Genomic DNA, 24,004 nt, shown 5'->3' on the forward strand with positions numbered 1-24,004 from the left:
TTACTTGCTTTAGCTATTCGAAATTATCACAATCTTTGTGGATTAAAACAACACACATTTATTGTCTTTCTGTTTGCCAGGTCAGAAATCCTAAAGCCAAGAGGTTAATGGACTGTGACCCCCTGAGGATTGTCGGAGATTCGCATTCCAGTGCCTTTAGATATGATAGAGTATGCGGGCTGATTCTTAAAGGTTGAATGAGTTTTGCAATATGAAAATAAAGCTCACTTGGTTGTAGACCATAGCTTTTATACGTGGTTGCTTTTACTTGCTAATGTTTCCGAGGATTTGCGCTCCTGTGATCATGAGGAATATTGGTCTGTACTTTCCCTTTCTTGTGTTGTCTCTGTCTGGTTTTGGTGTTAGGATAATCTGGCTTCAGAGAATGAATTAGGAAGTATCCCTTCTACGTCAATTATCTGGAAAACATTGTAGAGAATTATTGTCTTTCTGTTTGCCATATCAGAAATCCTAAAGCCAAGAGGTTAATGGGCTGTGACCCCCTGAAGATTATCGGGGATTTGCATTCCCGTGCCTTTAGATGTGATAGAGTATGATAGAGTATTTTACCAAAATATTTGGTAAAATACCAAGTGAAACCATCTGGACATTTTCCTTTCTTTTTGGAAGGTTCTCAATTCTTGATTCAACATCTGTAATTGAAATAGGATGATTCCAGATATCTGTCTTTTCTTGCGTAAGTTTTGGTAGGTTGTGTCTTTCAAGAAATTGGTCCATTTCATCTAAACTAGCAGATTATAGGCACCGTATAGAACGAGACAGGGAGAGAATCCTCTCACCGTTTATTCATTCATTCAGCATTTTCCCTGAGCACCGAAATGCCCACTCTCCTAGCCCCGAGAGCCTGCAGTAAACAAAGCAGCCACCCCCTCATCCTTTCCCGTCTGACACCACCCGGCGGAGCGCGGTCAGCGGGGCTGGATGAACGTCAGCGAATGACAAGCGCCGGGGCCCCTCAGCCCGCCCCGGCCCCGCCCCGAGCCCGCCCACGGCACCCCCGAGCCCGCCCCCTGCTCCCGGGGCCCGCCCCGGCCGGCCCGCGGGGTGCAAACAGGGTTTGCGCTCAGCCTGGGCTCCAGCCGGCCACACTCCGCCGCTCCGCGGAGAGAGGATCCTGCGAGCAGCCGGGCGCGCCCCGGACCCTGCGGGCCCCGCGGGCTGTCCGCCACCCGCGGGGTGACCGCCACCGCCGGCACCCTGGCTACGACCCGCGAATGGCGGCGCGGAGGGGCCCCGGAGCCCGGAGCACCCCGGAGCGAAGCGGCGAGGCGAGATTGCCAAGGTAAGCGCGGCCGCGAGGCCGGGGGTGGGGGGGATGGGGAGGTGGGGGCGTAGGGGGGTGCCTGCCGCCGCTTCCCGGAACTCTCCTGCCCCGCGCGCCCCCACCGCTCGCGGGGCCGCGCGCCTGCCCCCCCATCCCCGCGGGGTCGTTGAAGGGCGTTGGCCAGCTGTCCCCGCGCCTGGCCCTGCCCGGGGTGCTGTGGTCAGCGCCTGGCCCGAGGTCCCCCTGCTGGGCGCCAAGCCCTGCACCCACCCTCGTCCCCAAAACGCCTGGAGTTTCGTCGCTGCTGCACATGGGAGCTCTCGTGAGGTGCTAGGGTCAGATTTCTAAAGATCTACGTTTGGCAAAACTGGAGCCCCCTCCCGGCAGGGTTGGGTCTCCGTGGGTGTTCAGTGACCTCCCAGGTTCACCAGCCTTCCCCCCACCACAACAGCCCCCCACCCCCACCCCCAGCGGTCACTGACAGGAGGGCTGGCAGGGCTGGAGTGTCCTGCGTCCTTCCAGACCCTTCCCTAAGAAGGCGAAGGGGGAGACCCCAGGCGGCCTGGTGACCACCACGGAGTGGGCCCACCCCCAGGGTCAGGAGGGAAACAGAAACTGGGTTCCCATCCTTGCTCCTGCTTCCACCCCAGCAAAACAACTGCTGATATCAGGGACCAGTTCCAGCCATAAGCAGGCCTTTGTGGCCAGTGATGGAGGAAAGGGAACTGAGGATTCTATGTTCTTTTAATATTTGTTCGATTTCCTTGTTTTGGGTTGGCAGGAGGTTTTGGACCTTAGTGTAGCGACAGCCCTGACTGTTAGCCGGTTGAGTGGCAGGTGCAGGCCCAGGGACCCTGGGAGTCCTCCAGGGCCTCCCTACTCCACCCCACTCCCACCATCAGGCTAACTGACCCCGAGGGGCAGACCCACCAGCCTCCACCTGTCCCAGGCTTCACAGGGCTTCTAAGCACCCTCGTGCTACTCCTTCACTTCCCCCCAACCTCCGATTCAGGGTTGGTCCAGAGGCCAAACCAGCATCAATTCTGGGGCTTTGATTTTGGGACAAGGACAGGGTGAGGGATTATTGGGGCTTTGGTAGTATGATAACATGCATATGTGGGGGGTTGAGCCAGTACCCCTACGATATGTAAAATGAACCAACATTTCCTCAGTAAAAGATTTTGAGAAGGAAGCACGAACATGTGCTTAGCTAATGGGCTTGCTTCAGCTCCATCTCCTCTCTCAGAAAGAACTTGAACTTAGAAAGCTGTAGTTGGCAGGTTTTGTTTTCCATTTTAAATCATGCAAACTCATATTCTTACTTATATTTCCTCTGAAGTTTCTCATGTTAAAAGTTAAAATTAGCCTGAGATTTGTTTCCTGACTTTTGACAATGATTTGTCTAAAAAAAATAGAAAAAGAACCCTGTCCAGAAATTGTACCTGAAAGTGAAACTGAAGTGTGTATTCTCCCCCTCCCATCAGCAAGCACAGTCATATTTGACTCATTTTCTTTTTTAGTTTATTTTAAGCATACAAGAGCTGGGGTTCAAGCCAGAGGCATAGGAGAATAAGAGGATTGACCAGAGACAGAGTGGGGAGTAGAACAGGCAGATCTACTGAAATACACTGCTGAGGGGAGCTGTGGGGAGACAGGAGGGGTCTGCTGCGCCATGTGGGTCACTCCCTGGGGTAGGGGGGATTGAACTCATGCTGCTGTGGCTGTGGATAGCTTCATAGTGCTGAGACTTAACCCCTTGCTCCACCTGAGAGGCCCATATTAGACTCATTTTCCTGTTAGATTTCTAAAATTTCAAACTACCAAAGAGTCAACAGCATAGATATTCTCATTATTGATTGATCCTTAAAAATGTCTATGGGGCCCTCCCTAGTGGCACAACGGGTTAGGGCACAGCACCATGAAGCTGTCAAGCAGCTACTGCAACACAAGTTCGATCCCTGTCCAGGAAGCTGACCCACAAGGCACAGCAGACCTCTCCTGCCTCCCCACTGCTCCCCTCAGCAGTGTATTTCAGTCCATCTGCCTATTCTGCTCCCTACTCAGTCTCTGGTGAATCCTCTCACCCCCTATACCCCTGGCCTGTACCCCAGTTCTCGCATGCATGCATAAATAAATCTTTTTAAAAATGTTCATCAAAACTGAAATGTCAGTCTACATCCTATCTCTGTGCTAGGCATTCTGAGTTCAGTGATGTTCAAACGTAAGAATGAAAATTGCATTCTGTACTTTGGGCGGTTTACAGAATGATAATTTAACATCTGAACTAGGGCAGAGCTTGGAGGTCCTTTTCCCTGAGGACTTTTTGTTCCTTCAGTGAGTGAGACCAGACACATTCAATTCAGGGAAGAATAAATGAAAGTGGCTCAGAGGGAGAGCAGCAAGGCCCAGGGCAAAATAAAGGCAGCTTCAGCACAAGGAGAACAGAACACTTTCTTTTCTTTCACAATCACTCTCTCAACTTGCCATGTTTTCTCTTGCTCTTCAATGTCATTTTAAATCAAAAAATAAAGTTTTCACTGATTAGCATGAATTTTAGCATTCTGTGTAGACTGTGCAAAACCAGATTGAAGCAGAGACATGCGAATCACCAGATCATGCCTCTGGCCTTTCAGAGCCCATTTCTGGAGAGTGCCAGGAAGGATCCAGCAGGAGGACTCAAGCCAGGCTCAGGAAGGTTGCCAGGAGGAAGAGTCAGCCCAGGAGGGCTCCCTCAGGGGAAGGGATATTTTCAAGACCAGAACAGCTCCCCACATTTCTGGGAGCCCTCCCCCTGGGAACTTTAAGCATGCATGCACTTGGGCTTGAAGGACCCCAGAACCCTGCTTCTGCTGGAAGGCTCTGGGGGATCCCGCTCTTAGTCACCCCTTCTCAAGGGCCCGCCACCCCGATCCACAACACATTGGCAACACCCAAGGTCTCTAAGCCGCTGCTCCTGATCGTGCTAGGGTCAAGGCTGACCTCCACCTGCACCCTTGGTGCGTCAGGGCACTGCCAGAGCATGCCAGGGACAGTTTCCGCCTTGCCCAGCTCCAGACCTCCCCGCTCAGACGCAAGAGGGGCATCAGGGTGCCAAGGGACACTCCACCCTGTGCACCGGGACCCACTGCTGCCCATAAAAGAGCATCAGCAATCATGGCGGGGAAGAGAATGAGGCCAGGCAGGACCGGATGCAGGCTGCAGGCAAGAGAGCAAGACCCAGAGTGGCGAGACTCGGCACGGAAGGGTGTCGTGTCGCCCCATCACAGTTCATTAAGTTCAAGGACAAAAATGAGTAAGGATTTCAGGATGGCCCCAGGAGAGCAGTAAGCCGAGCAAGGCGGGACCCTCCCAGGCGCAGGGCCCCAGGGCTCCGTTGCTGACCCCACTCAGAGGTGAGCGGCCCTGGGCTTTTGCTGCAGGGAGACTGGCCTGTTTGTAATAGGGAAATTCTAAGGAGCTACCTGAACTATTGCAGGCAGGCTGCCAAGAGAGGAAATTAGGTTTTCCCAGCAACCAGCTAGGTAGGTATCAGACATCTGGTTGGAAGTGCAGTGGCAGGGACAGGGGAGGAGTCATCCCTGAGCAGAGCAGGACTTTGTGTGTGTGTGGGCGTGCATGTGTGTGCCAGTGAGCTTGTAATTGGGTCTCTGTGCTCCCCACTGCCGAAAGGGCTAAATGTTCTGTACCTGAAATGTACCGAAATACTCTTAGAAGATGTCCTGCTATCTTGTGGGGGCAGGGGGCAGGGAGCAGAAGAACCAGTGCCACGGGGTGGAAGAGTAAGGGAGCACCCCACACAACCTCACAGCATGTGGCTCTCTGCAGCCCGTGTGCCCAGCATCCAGGGAATGCCCACAGATTCGCAAGCCTCCAGCAAGAGTAACAGCGGGAGAGGACAGCCGTCTCTCTAAGATATCTCATAGATGTTTCTAGATGGACTCGCGGTACCGTGGGCTAAGCTGGGGTTGAGATACCTGGACAGCCCAGGAGTGGTGGAACCTGCAGCTGGCATGGCAGTTGTGACGTGGCTGCTCAGATTCCTCTAGAACACCTAGATGGGAACAGCTCTATGACAGCTAGGAGGATTTTCTTTTAAGATTTTCGTTTTATTAATTTTGCAGACAAGAGCTGGGGTGTAATGGGAGGGGCGGGGGGAGGAGTCACCAGAGACAGAGTGGGAAGTAGAACAGGCAGATCTGTTGAAAGGAAGGAACAGCAGGCCAGGAACAGCTCAGAAACATTCTAAGAAAATCGAGGGTTTGGCGTGGGGAATGGGATCAAAAACGGTGGGGGTGGGGGGAGGGAGTGCACTGGACTATGGTGATGGCACACGGGCGATTTGGTGATGGTGATGAGAAGCCCACGGGGATCGCAGCTGAGATGGAAAAGGCACAAAGTGATGTAAAACAAACTATTATTTTATTAAAAAGAAAAGAAAATCAAGGGCCAAAGGGCAAGAGAAACATGAGATGGGGTCACTGCACAGAGGGCCACCCCCGCACACCTAAAGGTTGCCCCAAGCCAGTGAGAAAAAAAGCCAGAGGCAGAGGCAGCAATGAGCCAGAGGGAGCTGCCGCTCGCGAGGTGCCAGCCTGCTCTGTCTCGGGAGAAGAGAAATGCCAGGGCCTAGTGCGTGAGGACAGCAGTGTGTGAACTGATGGGTTTCTTTGTGAAGTTGATGCCAGTTTGCATGAATTTGATTTTTAAAAGTTTAAGAATTGGTCTCTGAAGAGGTGATGGGGTGGACAGGCCTTTGTCAGCCGGGTGTGGTTTCCATGAAAATGGCACATGGCCCCTGGGGACAGGTGTCTTCTGTCTACCCGTCCCTCTTCCCGCCCCCCAGACCACGATCCCTCTGGGGTCCTGACGTGTGGGTCTGGTTGAGTTCGGCCAACAGACGGCCCCTACCAAGAGCAGGGGAAAAGACGGGGACACCTATTTGCCCCTGAGCCCCCCTCCTGCACAGTCGCCGCGGGCTGGCTCCTCACACAGGGTTCTCGCCAGAGTCCAGTGTGGCACCTTCCCCCCACCTCAAGTCCCAGGTGGAGCAACCCCCTGTTGTCAGCTGGCTGCGCTGCTCCCCAGGGGTTTGCCACCATTCTGCTCACACCTTTGTGAGTAGTTGTCTTCAAGGTGTCCTAACCTGAATGTGCTTGTCCCACCATGACCCTGCTTGGTCTGCCCTCTGCCCCCAAGTTCTACTTCTGAAAAATCTGCCTTGTGCTTACACCTGCACAGGTGCACAATGATGTGTACCCAAGATAATTTATTGCCGAGAAGGCTGGAAGCGACTCAACTGTCCATGTAGGGAGTGATTATATAAATGATGATATTATCCATGAAGTAGACTTTAAAAAAAAAAAAAAGGCAGGGAATTCTCTGTGATGCTGCTGTCGAGGGATGTATCAAATATACTTTTGAATGAAAAGCAAGGTCAGGACAGGGAAAGTCGATACTATCTCTGTAAAAATAGGGGAAATAAAAATACATAATTGGTTGGCTTATGTGTATGTCGTACATCCTCACTCAATGTTGTCAGTTTTTTGGAAACTCAGACTTTGTTGTTGCTGTTTTGAAGCAATATATGTTTTAGGGTGTATGTTACCACTGCACACCCACCACCAAAGCCTCAGTAATCCTCTCTTAGTCCCTGGGCTCCCTTCTCCCTGATTCCCCTCTGCCTCTGGTAGCCTCAGCTCTCCACTCAGATTACAAGGAACGTTTTGATTTGGGTTTGTCTGTCCTCTTACATCCCACATATGACTGAAGCCATCTAACTTTTTTCATTCAACAACATCCCCTCCAGTTGTATCCACCTTATTGCAGATGGCAAGATTTTTGTCTTTTTTATAGCTGAGTAATATTCCACCCTGTCTACATAACACATCTTTTTAAGCCACTCATGTGTTGTCGGGCACTTAAGTTGTTTCCAGAACTTGCCTGTTGGAAATAGTCCTGCAAGAACAGAGAAGTGCAGATACCCCTTCTAATTAGTGTTCTGTATTCTTGGGCTAGTTACCTAGGAGGAGTAGAGTTGCTCGATCTATTTGTAATATTCTGTGAAACCATGATACTGTTTCCTTAGCGGCAGAGGAAGTCTGCCTGCCACCAGCAACAGCACACAAGGCTTGCTGTTTCTGGGCTTCTTGACCAGAGGCCGCATCTCATTGTGGTTTTGATTTGCGTAGGAAACAGCTACTTCGAGCTCAAGGCTATAGAAAGAAACGGGTCCTCCAGCCACAGCCTTTTACTCAACATCCACCAGAATGTTTATATCTTATAAACATCAGAATGAGACCTCGATGAACAAAGCCATGTAATTCGAAGACCTTCTGTATTGTGGAGCACTCGCAAGGGAGGATGAAAGTTGTTTTCTGAAGCAGGAAGATGCTTCGGTTTCCTGTTTTAACATGTTCAAAACGTCAGAGTCAGAAGACTCCGTGACCTGTTTGCAACTTACATTTTAGAATGTTCCCTGACAGTAGAGAATTGCTCCCAGAGCTGAGATAAGGCTGCCCCCAACAGGGTTGCTCCCAGGAGGCCAACTTTGATCCCCCTGACCTCATCTCAGCCTTGTTTGCTGCTCACTGTTCAGTTACACTCTCCAGAACTTTGCTCACCTGACATTGATTTCCTTTCAGATGTGAGAGTAAATAAAGGACTCACCAAATAACAAAGATGCTTTGGAGCCAGAATGCCCCAGCAACTACACTTCATACTTTGTCTGGCCTGGGTGAGTGTTACTTTTTAATCATAGTTCTTCAGGGCCAAGCCCCAGAAGGCCCTCACCAGACCCTCCTCGGGAGCAGCACATGGATGTTCCTGACCAGAGCGCCCAGAATCAGCCCCCCAATGTCAGGAGCCCAGGGGAGGGAAACGGGAAGCCCATGCTGGTGCTTTGCCAGGTCTCTGCCCTGCTGTTCATCTTAGGAAAACAAACAGGAATAGCAGGCTTCCCAGTGACGGAACCGTCCTTGCGTGTGATTTGAAAAGAAGTCTTCTTAGTAGCCCCACAGTGGGGGTTATCCCTCTACCCCTAGATTTGACAAGTAGCCAACCCCCTTATCTCCTATCATGTCACCAGTCTAGAAAGGTTCCCTGCACTTTGGTTTCTCCATTTCTTTAGGATTGGAATGTTTGTGCCTGTTCTCCGCTTTTCTTCAGATTCTACTTTGGTTACCACTGCCCTCTGTGTCAGAGTTTGTCATCAGGGGCCCTTCAGAGGTCCGAATAGGCACTGGAGTGTGCCATGTTCTAGCAATGCTAAAATGCCAATATCCCCCCCCAAAAAAAAGTCATTGTGACATCCCGAAAGAAACAAATGAGCACCCCTATTTCCCATCGCCAACACTGTTCTCCCACCACCCATGAAATACCATTACTTGGAAAGTTAATTAATTAGCAACATCTTTGTCCCTTTCCTGAGAATTTTTTCCAAATAACTGCTTCTCAGAACACTCTTCTCAGAACCCAGGCCTGCTGTAAGTCTCAGCTCCTCAGAGGACCTTACCACTCGCAATGAAATCCTTAGCCCATGGGCCCCGGGTCCGATGTGACCTCACTGAGGACCATTTAGCTGAGCTCTTTCTTAGCACAAGACAATCGGGATCCTATAGTGTGTGTGTGTGAACCAATGTCAGGCCCCAGAGCAACAATTCTAAATGGAACCCCAAGGGAGAGTCTTGTTAGTCTAACTTGATTTTCTTCTTCCTAGTGTTCATCAGCCTTTTGCTGAGGGTTTCATGTGTTTTTGCAGGTAAGAGATTTTCTTGGCTGGACTAAATTTTGTACAAGGGTCAATCGGAGGGGTGGGGACCACCACCCAGAAGATTAAAATAGGGGAGATATCCAATCTCAGATCTGTTACCCATTTTTTGTTTGAATCCTCAATTAAATACTTTTATAAAAATTCTGGTTTTCACATTTGTCTCACAGAGCTTTAGAAGAAACTAACACTAGACATAATATTTAAGTCCTTCCGAAAACATTCAACTCTTAATATTCTCACTAATGGAAGCGTAAGGAGACACAGACAATGCCAAACAAAAGTGATCGGGAAATAATTTCTCTTTAATTTGCATTTTCTCAGCTGGTATCTGGTATCAGATAAGGGAAAATAATTTTTGCAATCAAATCTCCTGCTGATATATGTCCACAGAAGTTCACTAAGCATTAAATATGTGTCTGGTCTTGGGACACACATCCAGGGACAAAGAGGTGGCAACCCAGAAGCCAATCAGGTCTTAACATTTAAATGTTCTTAAGCATTTGAACTTTCTAAGGCAGGATCGACAGGTGTGACTTTAGAGCCCAAGTCTAAGGAACACAGACATCACTGTCCTTTCCCTCTTTTTCCCCTTCCTCTAAACCCCAGCTTCATGGCACTGCAGAACTCAGCTTCTCAGTTTCATGGCCTGTAAAGTGGGTCTCTTGATAGCACTTACTTTAGTAGAATTGAGGGGTTTAAACGCCTGGAAGGGGCATCTCACACACATTATCCCTTCCTGCTCTCTAAGTGCAGCCAGGATTCAGAGGAGGCAAAGTGTGCAGTAGGCTGAGCTGCTCAGGGGGAAATGAGGTAGAGTTAGGAGTTGGGAACGATCTAGAAGGACCTAGACTTGGTTCCTCCAGTAGTCCCCAGAATCCATGAGAATGGGGTGAAGCCAAATACTATGCACACGGTGCTGAGTCCCTGTTTGCCTGCTCTGACAATTTGATGCTCATTAATTAATTGAATAAGCTCATTTCTTATGTTCGATAGAAATTTTTCCTTCCTGTCTCCAAGATGCCAGTGCTCCTGAGATCTCTACCAAGGACATGGGCTCCCGATCCTAAGAGACAGATTGAGCAATGGCCAAGACACAACCTTAGATTCCAAATGATGGTGTTTGTTTCCTGCCCATCCTCTAGATGTTCCAGCTGAAGCTTGCACTTTTAAGATGACATTACACAATCTCCGGCCAATCCTATCATGGGAATTTAAACCCTTTTCAGCTGAACCAACTCACTACACTTTGTCGTATATAATCATGAGGTTGGTTTCATTTTTCATTTATCTCTTGCTAAATATTTAGTCCGTGGGGGATAGTTGGTTTTGTTTGTGACAGAGCGTGTGTGTGTGTGTGTGTGTATGTGTTCAGAACTTTCAAAGTCGGGAAGACAAAACGCCCTTCCGTTTTAATTAATTTGAATGTTTTAACAACCCAGAGCTATTTTGATGGAGCTTATATTTATAACCAAACCCCATTTTTGTAGGTCAGAGCCTCAGGAGTAAAATAATTAGGTTGTATGGTCTTTGCAATGATTTCTTTAGTCCTGAGTCGAGGGGGTTAGAAGTCCTGTTCTCCTGGGACAGGGCTCCGAGATCTGGTGGTCATGTTGGCTTGTGTTCCCTTCACTCAGGGAAGTGTGTGGCCCGTGTCCAAACTCTGGCTTGTCACGGACCAGTGGTGACCCTCGGTGCAGACCTCAGCTTCCCTGAGCGAGTCCTCACGTGTAGGGGGTGCTACAGGATTGAGAGACAAAATGGATGGGGCCCAACCTGGTCTGTTCTACCCATGGCTCATGATCACCCTCTCAAGCCATGACTCTGCCCCAAGAGTCCCTTGAGGGGCCTTTGGTTGGCTGTTGGGCGGAGAGCTGTGACTGCCGCCGACTTACACAGTGATGGGCATCTTTGGTGCCTACCAAAGTCTCAGGTTTCTGTCAGTGATAGACAGCCCCCTGCATTACCAATGCGAAGCCCCAGGTCTGCTCTCTATATTTTACCTTGGTAGCTGACTTAGGACTGGGTCACCTGGGCTTGGGTCTGGGAGAAGGTGATGGGAGCGGGCTCAGGAAGGGTGGTCCTGATTATCAGGGGGCAGGGGAATCTGGGGCTCTACTAGGAAAACCCAAGACTTTTTCATTCATTCATCCAGCAACTTACTGGGCACCAACTACAGCCAGGGTTCACCCATAAGCCAAAGTGCATACCCCGTGAGCAGACCTGGCAGGAGGAAGCAGTGTGGAGAGACACGCTGAGATGCAATATGGCAGGTGGTGGTAAAGGTGTGAAGAACAACACACACAGGGCATGGGAGGGAGGGAGGGAGTGGGCAGATGGGGTGAGGGCCCACCAGTGTGTTCTCGCCATGATGCTCACGTTTTCCTTACTGTTTCTTTTCCTCTCAAAGTAAAGACGAAGACATGATAACTGTTACGAGCTGTGAGAACACATCGAGATCATTTTGCGACCTATCAAAAGTCTGGGTGGACATGAGTGAGACCTACATCCCTAAAGTCGTTGGCGTCCAGGGAAACAGAGCACTGGGCCCCTGTCTGGGCCAGTTCAATCTGGCAACCCAGAGTGAGTCGCTTTCTGTTCATCATCACCACATCCATCATCCTTAGCTCTTCCATGACATAGGAAAGCCAGGTGCTTTAGACGTGAGACCAGCTTCGCCGCTACTGCTGCTGCTCCTAGCTCTGGACAGGGAGAAGTTGCCTTGCTTCTTCCTATCCAGTTTTCTTATCCAAAAAGCGCATTGGCCACCGGACGTTTGTAGGTGATTCCCCATTTGACTCTCACGCATTCCAGGCAGTGATGACTGCTACCTCGGTTTGTTTCATTGCCAGGAAGTGGGCATGGGTGGCCTGTATCTGAGCTGCCATGATGGAGCCACCACTTTCCTTAATGCTGAGGGCCCTTCCCAAGGTAACCCAGTAGCTCTGCACAAGTCAGTGTCCAGCTCCAGGGCCCAGACTGGGGCAGGCTGGATCCCCAGCGAGGACCTGCTCTTTCCTTCGTCCCTAAGACATTACCCTGATGGCACTTGTGTTAATAGCTCCAGGGACCTGACTCTACACTTCTTCTGTGTGTCTCAGCCAGACTCCACACTTCTTCTGTGTCCTCACAACCTTCTTCCATGAGGAAGATTTGGTTTCTAGCTCTTCATTAAATACTCACATGCACATGCTTAGCAAAGTAACAGTAGCTGCTCGCATGCACGGGAGCTGTGACTCAGATACCTGAGACTCACCAGAGCTGTGTGCATTTTCTATCACTGTCCACAAAGACATGTCAGTGTGTGTCCACAAAAGAGCACTTAGAGATCCTCCAGATATAAGGAAAATACAGTCCAGAAGGGATGAGATAGCACTTTTCAAGGCTCAAATGGTAAGTATTTAAAATGTGTAAGTATCTAGGTTTAGATGAAATGCAGGGAGTGGACTTTGAAACAACTTTCTAAAGGTATTTGACTGCCTGTATGAAAAATCTTAATTCTCCAAAATTCCTCTGTAGTAATTTATCCTAAAGAAATCAAAATGGACAAATGAAAAGGTCTAACTCCAAGAATACTCATTGGTACGTAGACTATTCGGAAAATTACGTGTTCAAAACAGTTAAGTCAGTGAACTCACAGTAGAGCCACTCAGTGCCTCTCTGTTTCTCATATTTCTGCCTCTCTGTGTTTCTGATATTTCTGCAGTGGTTAGGTGTGATTACGGTAACCGGAAGTCAATTTTACTTTGGTGCTTAGGATTCTTATCCTGAAAATTGGGAAGAGATGACTCTCATGCCAGAATCTGCCCACCATTTCTTGTGGTAATAGTAAGCAAATCACTTCACTTTTGCTGTTTTCAGTTTTTCACCCATCCGAAAATATTTCAGAGCAGAAGGCTGTCAAGAAGTCAGCTTTCTCATGCCACTCGACCCTCTTTAGACCATCAGAGATTGACACTGGTCTGCTTCTGACTTTGTTTTCTAAACAGTGTCCTTGGAACCACCACAGTTTGAGATTGTTGGTTTCACTGACCACATCAACGTCCTCCTAAATATTCCACCCAGGGCCTCCCACATCATCGACGAGTTACGGTTCAATGCACCTCTTGTCTCAGAAGAGCAGTCGGAGGGGATTGTTAAGAAGGTAGGTGGTTAGAACAGGTCTGGGTTGGCAGCGAAGACATTTGACTCTCTTGCTTTTTAAAGACAGCTGTAACGATCTGAACAATGAAAATCAAAAGGCCTCAGCCAATGTGGTGTGACTGCAAGAAAGAACTCTCTAGTTCATTCGTGGGGGAAATACATTGTATTCTTTCGAAGAATGAGCCACATCTAGGGACACAAGGAAGAGCGAGAGGCGTATGGTGTAGACAGGGAGAACAGATACATGTCAGCGTGCTGGGACAAACCTTTCTACGGAAGGGAAATTCTGACCCCTCCTGGCCTTCCTGAAGCACCTGAGTGTCAGCTCCTCAGGTGATCCAGGTATCGAAGGGTCTGGATCATCAATCACGTGCTCTCCTGAGCCTATTCCAGCTGGAAGCAGCGAGCACCGTTCCACACTCCACAGACTCCACCTCCGTCGTTTGGTCTTTGCCTGTCTGCTATGCTGAGCACTAAGCTATTGATGGGTATTTGGCTTTTTTTTTTTTCCTTCTTCTCCAATAATGTCTCCTTCCAAATAGACGCTTGCAGAAAATCATTAGAAGTTTGCATTTGAACCACTAGAAATCCTGATTTATAAAACTACTAGTAAAAATGTATTTTGAAAGCTATAAAACTCTATGCCAGCCCTCCCTGGTGGTGCAGCAGGTAAGGACGCAGCACTGCAGGCGAACTATAGCTGCTTCAGTGCGCGTTTCATCCCCACCCCGGAGGTGACCCACATGGCGTGGCAGACCTCTCCTGTCTCCCCGCTGCTCCCCTCAGCAGTGTACTTCATTGATCTGCCTGTTCTGTTCCCCACTCTGTCTCTGGTGAAGCCTGCACCTCTTGCATGTACCCCAATTCTACATGCACACATAAATAAATCTTTAAAAAAAATTATACCAAACTGGTTTTTCATGGAAGAACCTTCCTATCGCTTTCATTCCCAAGTGGAACAGAACTAGCTGGGAAAGAGGCAAGGTGGAAGTTTTTAAGGAGGAAAAGAGAGAACTGTTGAGCAGCCTCAGGGCTGCCAGAGAGGACTCAGCATCGCATCACCTCTCCAGTTCTCCGACATCAGCCAGGTGCCCAGAGATTGGACTCCCTCTGACACACGATTTCATGGTCTGACACAGCCCTGGAGAAGCCACGTGGCCTCTCAGAGCCACTGCTGGCCATCTGGGACATGGGGAGGATGCCTACTTTGCAGACTTCTGTTATAATCAACTGAGTGAGTTGATTACTTGATCTGACGTGTAAGCTAGTGCGTATCATTAGTGAAACACGGCCCCTTATTTTTTCGTTTTCCTAGTTTTTATTGTAAGATAAGATAACACCATGAACTCTTACTTCTCATTGGTAATTACTCTCATTTATAAAATGAAGTTGTGAGACTAGATTTCATGGTTTGAAGTATTGAGGGGACAAATAGGATTGTGCCAGCTGACATACTTTTTCTTGCTACGGTTACACTGTTTCTTTGTTTTCCTTTTTTTTGTTTTCCTTTTTTTTTTTTTTTTTTTTGCCAGGAGCATGAAATCAGTCTATGGTATTTCTACCCCTGTATAAGTTTCCAAAGAGTTTCTTTGAGCCTGCCGTCCAATGAAATTCTCACTCAAAGTCAAACTGATTTGTTTTTTGCTCATTTTTTTCCAGCACAAACTACAAATATATCAAAACCACACTGGAAATTTCACTCACGTCATTGACCAGTTAACTCCAAACACAAACTACTGTATCTCCGTTTATTTTGAGCAAAGTTATCCGGATCCAAAATCAACCATTAAATCTCCCTTCAAATGTATCCTCCTTCCACCTAAAGGTAAGACAGTGTTTTAAGATTCATTGTTTGCTTTTACTCTGGGGAGTGTGGGGCAGGGGAGCCAATTTAAAGACAAAAGCCTGAAGACTCAGAACCCTAAAGTATTGCTTGCTCCAAAGGTGCCTTGCAGAGGAGATTTCCATTGGTCTTCTCTACTCTAGGGTGGAGTCACTTTCTCCACACTGCAGGTGCCATCAGATATCAACCCTCGGAGGGGCTGGGTACCCCTGAAACCTTGTCCCGATGAGTGGGGGGGTGAAACGCTGTCCCACATGCTGCAGGAGGCAGGCTCCTGGAAACTGGTGCCGCAGGGTGTGAGGGTGAAACCTTGCCCCTACCTTGGGTGTTGTGACCTGGCCCCAAGCAGACAGGCATAGAGGGACACTCACGAGGGTGGACGGGACGGTCGTGGACGGAGCAGTGAAGTGCAGCCCCGAGCCTTCCGGGGATGGAGAGACAGGCCGTGAGAACAGTCAGGCTTAGGAACACTCGCTCCTGGTTATTTTCTCAGAAACTCGCTAGGTCTGCAACTGTTTTGCCAAAAAAGAAAAGTGTATGATACAAAGAAATCCTTATCTTGTGGAACTTACACTGCATTTGGGAGAGGGGATGCAAAGATTTTTTTTTAAATAAGAGATTAATATATTAAGTGATGGTATCCGCCATGGAGAAAACAGCAAGAATGGGGTGAAGGTGCTGTCAGGCAGAGGGTGGGGGGTGCTTCTCAAGTCAGGGTGGCGTCTGGGTTTATGACCTCTCAAAGCAGAGTCTAAAATGGGAATTCTGGCCTGGGATTGCTGGAGCGGACGGGCTGGCTGGGGACACTTGGGTCTGTATCCTATGACATCATCTAGGTTCACAGTATATTTTTCAGTGGAGGAAGCTTTGTGTGTAAAAGTTGTGCCAATCTGATTCTGTAAGCGCCACTGATGAGCCAGCAGCAGGGTCCCGGGGTTATGTTGTCCAGATGCACAAGGGCCCTTATTGGGTTTCTTGCTTTAACCCTGAGTTGACATTCCTGAACCTTCCAGAAGACTTTTAAATTATGTAAGGCGTATTTATTGCCAATGTTGCCCAAGGCTCTGATTACAAGATTAATAAAGCTCTTCCTGGAAATTTCAGAAAGTCATAGTGAGGCAGCTATGTATTTCTCCTCCATTGCCTGGACTTATGGAAGAAAGGAAGTCAGAAGGTCGCCACTTTCCGAAAGGGGTTTTGGGTGTCGTAAGCACAGGCCAAAGGGAGCTTTGTGGAGCTGTGGTTTTGGGTGCCGGTATGGCCCGCACCCGTTGCTTGCCTGGCAGAGACCCCTTCTCCACATCTGCCTGCCTGGAATTTGCTGACAGCATTGGAGATGCTTCTCGCGTGGCTAAGAAACTAAGCGATTGTGTTTTCAGTTTTGATCATTTCTAGTTAAATAGTCATGTGTGGCTAATGGCTACCACACTGGACAGTGGGATGATGGAACATATTTGCAAACTGGAAATTTCACTTTGCAAAACTCGATCCATTTTTAAAAAGTGCACATGGCTACTCTGCATTCTTTTGTGTTAAAAATAGACCCTCCATCTTTTGCTCCCATGCCTCGCCCCTTCCTCCGGCAGACCATCTGCATTTATTTACATCTGCCATTGTTTACTACATTTATTTTGAAATGACGCCATTTAATTTTTCCTCAACAGAATCATCGGAATCTGAAAAAATAGGAGGAATAATTTTTACATTTTTAATACCAGTTATTGTCATATGCACCATAGTAATACTGAAACGGACTGGCTATATTTGCTTACGAAATGATTTCCCCAAAGTTTTGGTACGTCTTTTTAAAATTTTCTCTCTCTTAAGTTAAGGATTTTCATGATCTATTTAAATACCTCACAGAAAAAGATCCCTTCGTCTAAAAACAGCAAGATGTTTTCTCTCTCTGGGTTTTCTTCCATCTCTATAAATATATAGTTAGCCTTTCTGGCTTCTTTTTATACTTTGTTCGTATATTTTTCATTGGGATGAATGCATCATTTCCCCCTAAATCCGGGCATTTGGATTGATTACTTTTTTTCTTTTCCTTCTTCCTTTAGCCATTATGAGTAACACAAATGGACATTTTTATGCAAGTTATCTTTTTATTTCGGATTGCTTCAGGGGACATATGTACCGAACAGACTTATCTTGTCAAAGGATGAAGAAGTAGCTTCTAATGCCATTGCTCATGTCTCCCCAGAGTTCTGCTGACACTGATCAGTCATTTTTCCTGCTGTAGCTCATTTATCACACAGATAACCAGCAGTCCCTGCACTTGCTCTCTTCTGTGTTACTTTGTCGTTAGTGAAACCCACCACTTTGCTGGTCTTCCCTTGTCCCCTGTGGTTGCTGGAACACATCCTGCGCAGAGCGTGGATCTGCAGCTGGATCATACACAGCCCTGAAACATCCTCAGATTTCTTGCCTCAGTGGCTTTTGCCCACCGTTTATCATTTCCCCTTTCCCGATTGCTTCTTTCCGTATTTGTTTTGAATTTTTCATTCAGAAATATCTTACTCTTCTGACTGAACTTATTCTAGATTGTCTAACAGTCATAAATTTAAATATCCCTCCACAGCTGATTAAATCGTACTCTTTTTCTTGTTTTTTCAGATTGGGTTGGAGGAGGGGACTGTTTGAGGGGGTTGTGCTTTGGAGCTTTTAATTACAGTTGGTTTTTTAACCTAGCTGTCATTGGGTGTGTCTGATGCCCTCCTCACTCTGATCCCTGTCTTAGGAGCATGGATGGTTTATTTTGAATCTAGCAGTATAAGATATTTGCTACAGTCCTTTACAGTGGTGTTCACGTGCAACTATATTCTCGACTTTATTGCAGCACTTCCTCTCTGCCGCGCCTTGAGGTCTTGGGTAAATCGCATTCCGCCTCATACTTCTCAGCTAGTCTCAAGATACAAAGATCCTTAGCCATACCCACCCCATCCCCAGATAAATCTTCTGTCTGAATTCCCTAAACTCATTAATATCCCTCCTTCCAGGTCTCCCTAAGTTTCCTTCAAATGATACTCCAATGACAGACATTCCTGTCACTGTGTTAACCCTAAGTAATCCCAGGCATTACTTTGTGTTTGCCTAGGGTTTCTCCATTAAAAATGTTTGTTCTGTGTTTAAGTATGAGCTCTAGGAATAGTAACACAAAACACTCATTAGTGTGTTTGTGTTTGTGTGTGTGTTGAGACTTCTGAGTGATTTCTTTTGCATTTAGCAACTATTTATTGAGCATTTATCATATGTTCACACATTCTAGCTGCTAAAGATATAGAAGTGAACAAAGCATACAAAAACTCTGCCCTCATGGAGCTTAAAGTCTGAGAATTGGGAGCAGAAACAGATCATTTATAGACTGTATGACTAGCTAGGTAAAAACTTCACCTAGCCAGTGAATCTAGACATAAGTTATTAGGACTAATAAGTTTAATGAGGTTGTTTGATATGAAAAGCACAAGCATTTTTATTTTGATAAAACAACAAATTAGGAAATAAACATGAAACTGCCTTTTAACATTCAAAAAATTAATTACACAAATCATTGCATAAAGCTCTGTCGATTTGCACAAACTCAGCATACCCAATTAATGACCAAATGAAGAAAGAGAACCACCTACCCCAGGAGTCTCTTCTGACACTGTCTGGTCACTACTCCCAAGGACGGTGGCCACTATTTTGAGTATGGACAGAAGAGTAATTTTACTGCTTTTTGAACTCGGAATCATACAGTTAAATGAAATCATACGTTTTTTTAAATGCCTTTACAATTGTAATAAAAATATTTTTGAAGCATTTAAGGAAGAAAGCTACCAGAAGCTTTCTTCCAAGCCCCTTAAAGAGAAAATTATCAAATTTTAATGAATGACATTAAATAAAATTTATTCAAGTGGGCCCTGAAACAGACTGACACAAAGTGGAGTAGGAATTGCAGAGGGTATGAATTAACTAGTCAGTTAATGATATCTGTGGAAATTAAATAGGACCATACACCATACACAAATATCAGTTCTAGGTTATTAAAGACCATAATGTAAAAGGAAAAATTGACAAGATTTTAGAAGAACATATAGGAGATTCTCTATAACTTAGGGGTAAGGAAGATTCTGACAAAAAAAAAAAATTAAAAGGCATAAGAAAGAAATTGATACATTTTCTTGTTAAAATGAAGAAGTTGGGGCCCTCCCTGGAGGCGCAGCGCGTTAAAGCACTGCACTGAGAAGCTGAAGCCACTTCCGCATGAGTTCTATTCCCGCCTGCCCCGGAGGTGACCCACATGGCGCGGCAGACCTCTCCTGACCCGCCCGCTGCTCCCCTCAGCAGTGTACTTCGTCCATCTGCCTGTTCTGCTCCCCACTCTGTCTCTGGTGAAGCCTCTCACCGCCCCTGAGCCTCTGGCCTATACCCCAGTTCTGTATGTACAAATAAATAAATCTTTTTAAAAAAATTTTGTTTAATAAAAATAAAAAAATGAAGAAGTTGTTTTCTTCAAATGTCACCATAAAGCAAGTAAAAAGATAAACCACAGATTAGGGGGCAGAATGTATGGACATTAAAAATCAACAAATAACTATCATCTAGTTTATATAACAAGCTCCTGTGACTCAGTAAGAACAAAAATGAACAACCCAATAGAAATAGACCCCAAGGCTCTATCTGGCTAGAATAGGGGAAGAGTAGATTTGTCTAATTATGTGCAGGAGTAGAATAGGAAGGTGAACCAAAATGTTGCTTACTAATGTGTGAGTGGGACCTGTGACCTCCCTCCTCACCTCTGGCCCATTGTAGCCTGCCTGGAAACAGAACCCACCAGCTTCTGTTTTATCCACCAGGGTAAAACTCAAACTGCTTCCTATTCTCCTTATCTCGAACATTTCTATTCAGCTTGGGTGGATTTTTTTCCCTAAGGACTGGAACAGAGTGAGCTCCATACTCCCTGCTCTTTTCACCCCTGTTCTTTCACCCCTGACCCTTTAGAAGCCATCTGCATCTTGAAGGCCTTCACTGAGCCGGAGAGGGTTGATCCTTCAGAATCAGCTCCTAGAGCCTCCTCATCCACACTTCTTACCACCCTGAAGAATGTCTGATAAATCCAGAGTTGAAATCTACCCAGCCTAGATGGGAGGGTCCCCTGACTGACAGAAGCAGTGAGAGACACAGGAAAGAAACTGGCAGGACATAGTATCCACTGCCGGCAAATCCCAACTCTACTGCTTCCTCTTCCTGAGCTTTGGGCAGTTTCTTCACCTCTGTCTCAACTTCCCACCTAAAAAGTGGGGGTGAGAGTAGTAAACTGACTTCATGGACTGGTTGTGAGGGTAAAACAGCAACCATAGTGTCACCATAAGCCTTACCGTAGTCATCACCACCTCACCAGTGTGTACTTAGTCTCATGAAGTTTTATGATATCAAAACAAAAAACACTCCAAATTGATGTAAACTCTCTACTCTCTGTCTTTTTGTCTTTTAAAGCAAAACTTGTCATCCTGGATATTTCTGAAACTGCCGCCATCAGAAACAATAGACAAAGTGGAGGTCATTATTGTCCAAAGAAAGAAGAGAGTGGGGGGCTATAACTATGATGAAAGTGATAGCGACACGGAAGCAGCCCCCCGAGCCAGCGCGGGGGATTACACCATGCACGGGCTCACAGGACGGCTGCTCTGTCTGGCACCCACCTCCTCAGAGGCCTCAGAGGAACACATGGACCCCGACACTGAGGAACCCAAGGACTCTGACCTATCCGAGCCTGAGGCTGACACAGAGCCCCTCTTGGCCCCAGGGTCCAGCACCTGGCAGCCAGAATGCCCAGGAGGGACCCCCGAGGGCCCAGAGAGTCTGCCACAGCACCCCTTATTCCAGGAGACCAGCAGCTCCCCTGAGCATTCTGGGAACCGAGTTGTCTTCAATGTTAATCTAAATTCTGTGTGTATGAGGGCCCTGGACAACTCTGAAGTCCCTCAAATGTTAACTCTTCCAGGAAACACAGTCAACCCAGAGGATCCTGAGGAAATAGAATCTAGCCCACTGGTGACCGGCGAAGAAGGGACAGGGACCTCTGGGGAGGGCCTCTGGTCTGAAGATGTTTCTTCCAATACAAGTGACACTTCCGGGTCAGATGTTGACTTGGGGAATGGTTATCTCGCCAGATGAGTCCAGAACACATCCGATGCACTTGGACTAACAGATTCCTCCAGGGTTCTCTCCCCTGCAGTGATTGGCTTCTCCTGGAGATGCCATCTATGCAGAGACTGCGAATGGGGTAAGGGGTGGTAGGGAACAGCGTGATAGTGTCACTCAGAGCCTGTTTACATGTTCCAAGCTGTACCTTGGAGGGAAAGCCTTGCCTTTTGCTCTACTCTCCTACATTTTAATGCTTCTGCTCCCAGAGCAGGGACTAAGTTCACCTGAGGTTCTCAGGGGGTGGCCCAGGGCAGCCAGATTTCTGGGAAATAAACATATGAGGCCATGGTAGAGGAAAGGAAGACATTCAGCAGGCCTGTAGCAGTATTTTCCAGAGCTTCAGGAAAAGAAAGGGACAGCAGGTTGGGAAAGGAGGAGGGAGGCAGCTTGGGTACCTCAAAGGTGGCATTCTGTGGCCTCCACACTGAGTTGCCCCTCCAGGCCTCCTCAGTTCTAGGAAAGACAACAGACCCGCAAATGGAAATCATGCTAGTGTCAGTCAGGCAACTAAGAGGAGCCATTCTGTATGAAGGAAGAACATAAAATCTCAGTGCCATATCTTACGCTTTAAAAACAAGAAAGGGAACAGATGCAATAATGCTTCCAGGCCTCGGGGTAAAACAAGGCATAGAAACCTGAGGATCCAACTTAACAATTTAGAAAGTACAATGTATGCTGTTTCTAAATGTCCTAAATGTGACTACAATTCTTGTAGGGGTGGGGGAAGGCTTTGAAGCTTTGAAGCTGTCATGTAGCAAACAATACAAGAATGGGGACTCAGGTGTGACTTCCATATGTCACTCTGTGATCTCACCTCTCTGCACAGCCTCTGAGCCTTATTTTCTCCATTTACAAAACAGGGGAATGAGGAGATTGGACTGTGCAACCCCCAAGTTCCGAGGGTGCCAGGATGCCAGGAGAAATATTACACAGTAGGTAGAAAGACTCAGGTTGTTACAGGGTAGCCCAGAGTGGACTGGGCTGCCTGTCTGTGGGGCCTCACCCGTGTGCAGGCACACACAGAAAGGGTAGTGGGTTCATTTACAAAAGGGGAAAGGAAAAGGAACCAACCCAGGGAAGGAGAGAGGGCTACACAGTAGCTGGAATCCTTTACCAGGGTGGCTAACTGGGAGCTCTAGTCCCAAACTAACGCTCCTAGCCCCGGTCACACGGTCAGAGCAGTTGCTCCAGAGAGAGAGAACCGTTACCTCTCCAGAGCGAGAGTTGGAAAATGGCTCTCTGTTTATCCCCCAAAGTCCCAGAATGCCTGCTTAGCTCCGCCCTTGGGTCCTCGCAGTTCTCTCCCTGGTGCTGCTGGGAGTTGTAGTTTCCAACCACTGAAGTAGGAGTGGAGTCCACAAGACTCTGTAGAGTTCTTTTAGGACATCATTCCCCTTAACAAGGTGAGGAGCTACCAGGCAGGAGGGCTCTCCCATAGTTCCCCACATCCCACCAGCAGAGTTTCGGGAGACCTTTCTTCTGGGCACACTCAAAGCAAGAAAAACAAAAAGTACAAGAGTCCTAGTTTCGAAGATTTTGAATAGAAATTTTGAGTCACTGTTCTACAGGCCTGTGAGGAGGGAGCTATTACGTAATAACCAAGTGAAACAGGACCTCATGGTACCTAACCAGTTTGAAAAATTTCCAGAGTGATTTTTGGGAACAACCTCTTTGTGACTGCTGTGGGGTGGGAGGGGAGGAGAGTGCCTACGGGAGGTGTTTTCATTTTGTGTAATGGTTTATAAGATCGTTTTTGCACAAACGTGGGGTCATCTTCAGAGCCGTCTTCAGCAGCACAGGCAGGTAGTGAGCTGCTGGCATCTCCCAGCAGGGCACTAAACCTGCCCTCCTGCGGTGCCCCAAAGAGGGGTTGGCCTGTGGGGTGCCTTAACCTGGCATGTTCTAGTGTCAGAAGTTAGGCGCACCCGCTCTGTTTTGCAACAACAACTACAAACCCCCCCTAGACAAAAAATCAAGGCTAAGTGGAATTAAACCCTCACCACTCTAGCCTCTCTTCCCTCGTCCTCCTCACGATTAGCCTTTAACTGGTCCCACCCGCATCCCTGGGCCCTTGAAAAGTGAATTGTTACAACCCTAAGAAAATTCCCAGTGTCCCTCTGGGGGTTGGTCTTGGCATCAGAAACTGACATCAGTTACTGCTGAGAACTCTCCTTGCTGGGGCAGTTGAAGCCCTGACTCACGACCCCTGGACAGAGTGCCCTCCTTGGGCCTTGAGATGCCAAGCCCTGTGCCCCCCTCTCACTCCTCCCCCACCCTCTCATAAAATCCAGCCCTCCTGCCATGGGGGAAGCCCCCACTGGGGAGCCAGAGTCTGGGGGCTATCCCGCCTGTTCCCTTAAGGGCCATCTGGAATAGACAACCCTCGTGACTCAGTCTGGCTCTCTGGGCAGAGTGAAAGACCCAGTCACACTTACGTCACTGTCAGTATTTCACTGGATGTGGGTTTTCCAGCCTCCCCACTGCACAAGTTCAAAAAGAGGAAATCAAACCTGTGACAGAAACAAGCCATCGCCATATAAGTGACTTAATTTTGTGTTGTGTATGGTTGGGAAGGAAGAAGACCCTCTCAAATTGGACTTATAAAAGCGGTCTTTAAAATCAGTAACTTTAAATTTCTTATAAGAAAGAAACGTATGGAACTATAATGGCAAATGTTATCTCAGCTTACTGTGATCATTGTATAATGTGTATAAATACTGGATTATTATGCTGTGCATATGAAGCATTAATATAAATCATTTGTACTTCAATAAAAACA

The 24,004-nt window shown here is 47.5% G+C and overlaps 1 protein-coding gene across 2 annotated transcripts; it reads left to right on the plus strand.

Moving 5' to 3' along the window:
• The first annotated feature begins 1,082 nt into the window (after positions 1-1,082).
• On the plus strand, positions 1,083-22,538 carry IFNAR2 (interferon (alpha, beta and omega) receptor 2). Of its 2 annotated transcripts, none has more exons than XM_012734040.1 (9): positions 1,083-1,303; positions 7,927-8,018; positions 9,000-9,041; positions 10,196-10,319; positions 11,461-11,633; positions 13,040-13,194; positions 14,853-15,018; positions 16,701-16,831; positions 20,515-22,538. In XM_012734040.1, the coding sequence occupies exons 2-9, from the start codon at positions 7,964-7,966 to the stop codon at positions 21,193-21,195; spliced, it is 1,527 nt and encodes a 508-aa protein (XP_012589494.1). In that variant the 5' UTR covers positions 1,083-1,303; positions 7,927-7,963; the 3' UTR covers positions 21,196-22,538. The 2 variants fall into 2 exon arrangements, with proteins under 2 accessions (XP_012589494.1, XP_012589495.1); XM_012734041.1 differs by lacking the exon at positions 1,083-1,303 and adding an exon at positions 7,575-7,601.
• The last annotated feature ends 1,466 nt before the right edge of the window (positions 22,539-24,004 follow it).

Source organism: Condylura cristata, unplaced genomic scaffold (assembly GCF_000260355.1).
Source record: "Condylura cristata isolate star-nosed mole 26May11 unplaced genomic scaffold, ConCri1.0 scaffold00003, whole genome shotgun sequence".
Classification (NCBI taxonomy): Eukaryota; Metazoa; Chordata; class Mammalia; order Eulipotyphla; family Talpidae; genus Condylura; species Condylura cristata.

Excerpts from the sequence above, each read along its gene's own strand:
- IFNAR2 (XM_012734040.1), top strand. The coding sequence starts at position 7,964 with ATGCTTTGGAGCCAGAATGCCCCAGCAACTACACTTCATACTTTGTCT. Across the intron at positions 13,195-14,852 it reads CGGAGGGGATTGTTAAGAAG|CACAAACTACAAATATATCA; the intron begins GTAGGTGGTTAG and ends ATTTTTTTCCAG. Across the intron at positions 16,832-20,514 it reads ATGATTTCCCCAAAGTTTTG|CAAAACTTGTCATCCTGGAT; the intron begins GTACGTCTTTTT and ends TGTCTTTTAAAG.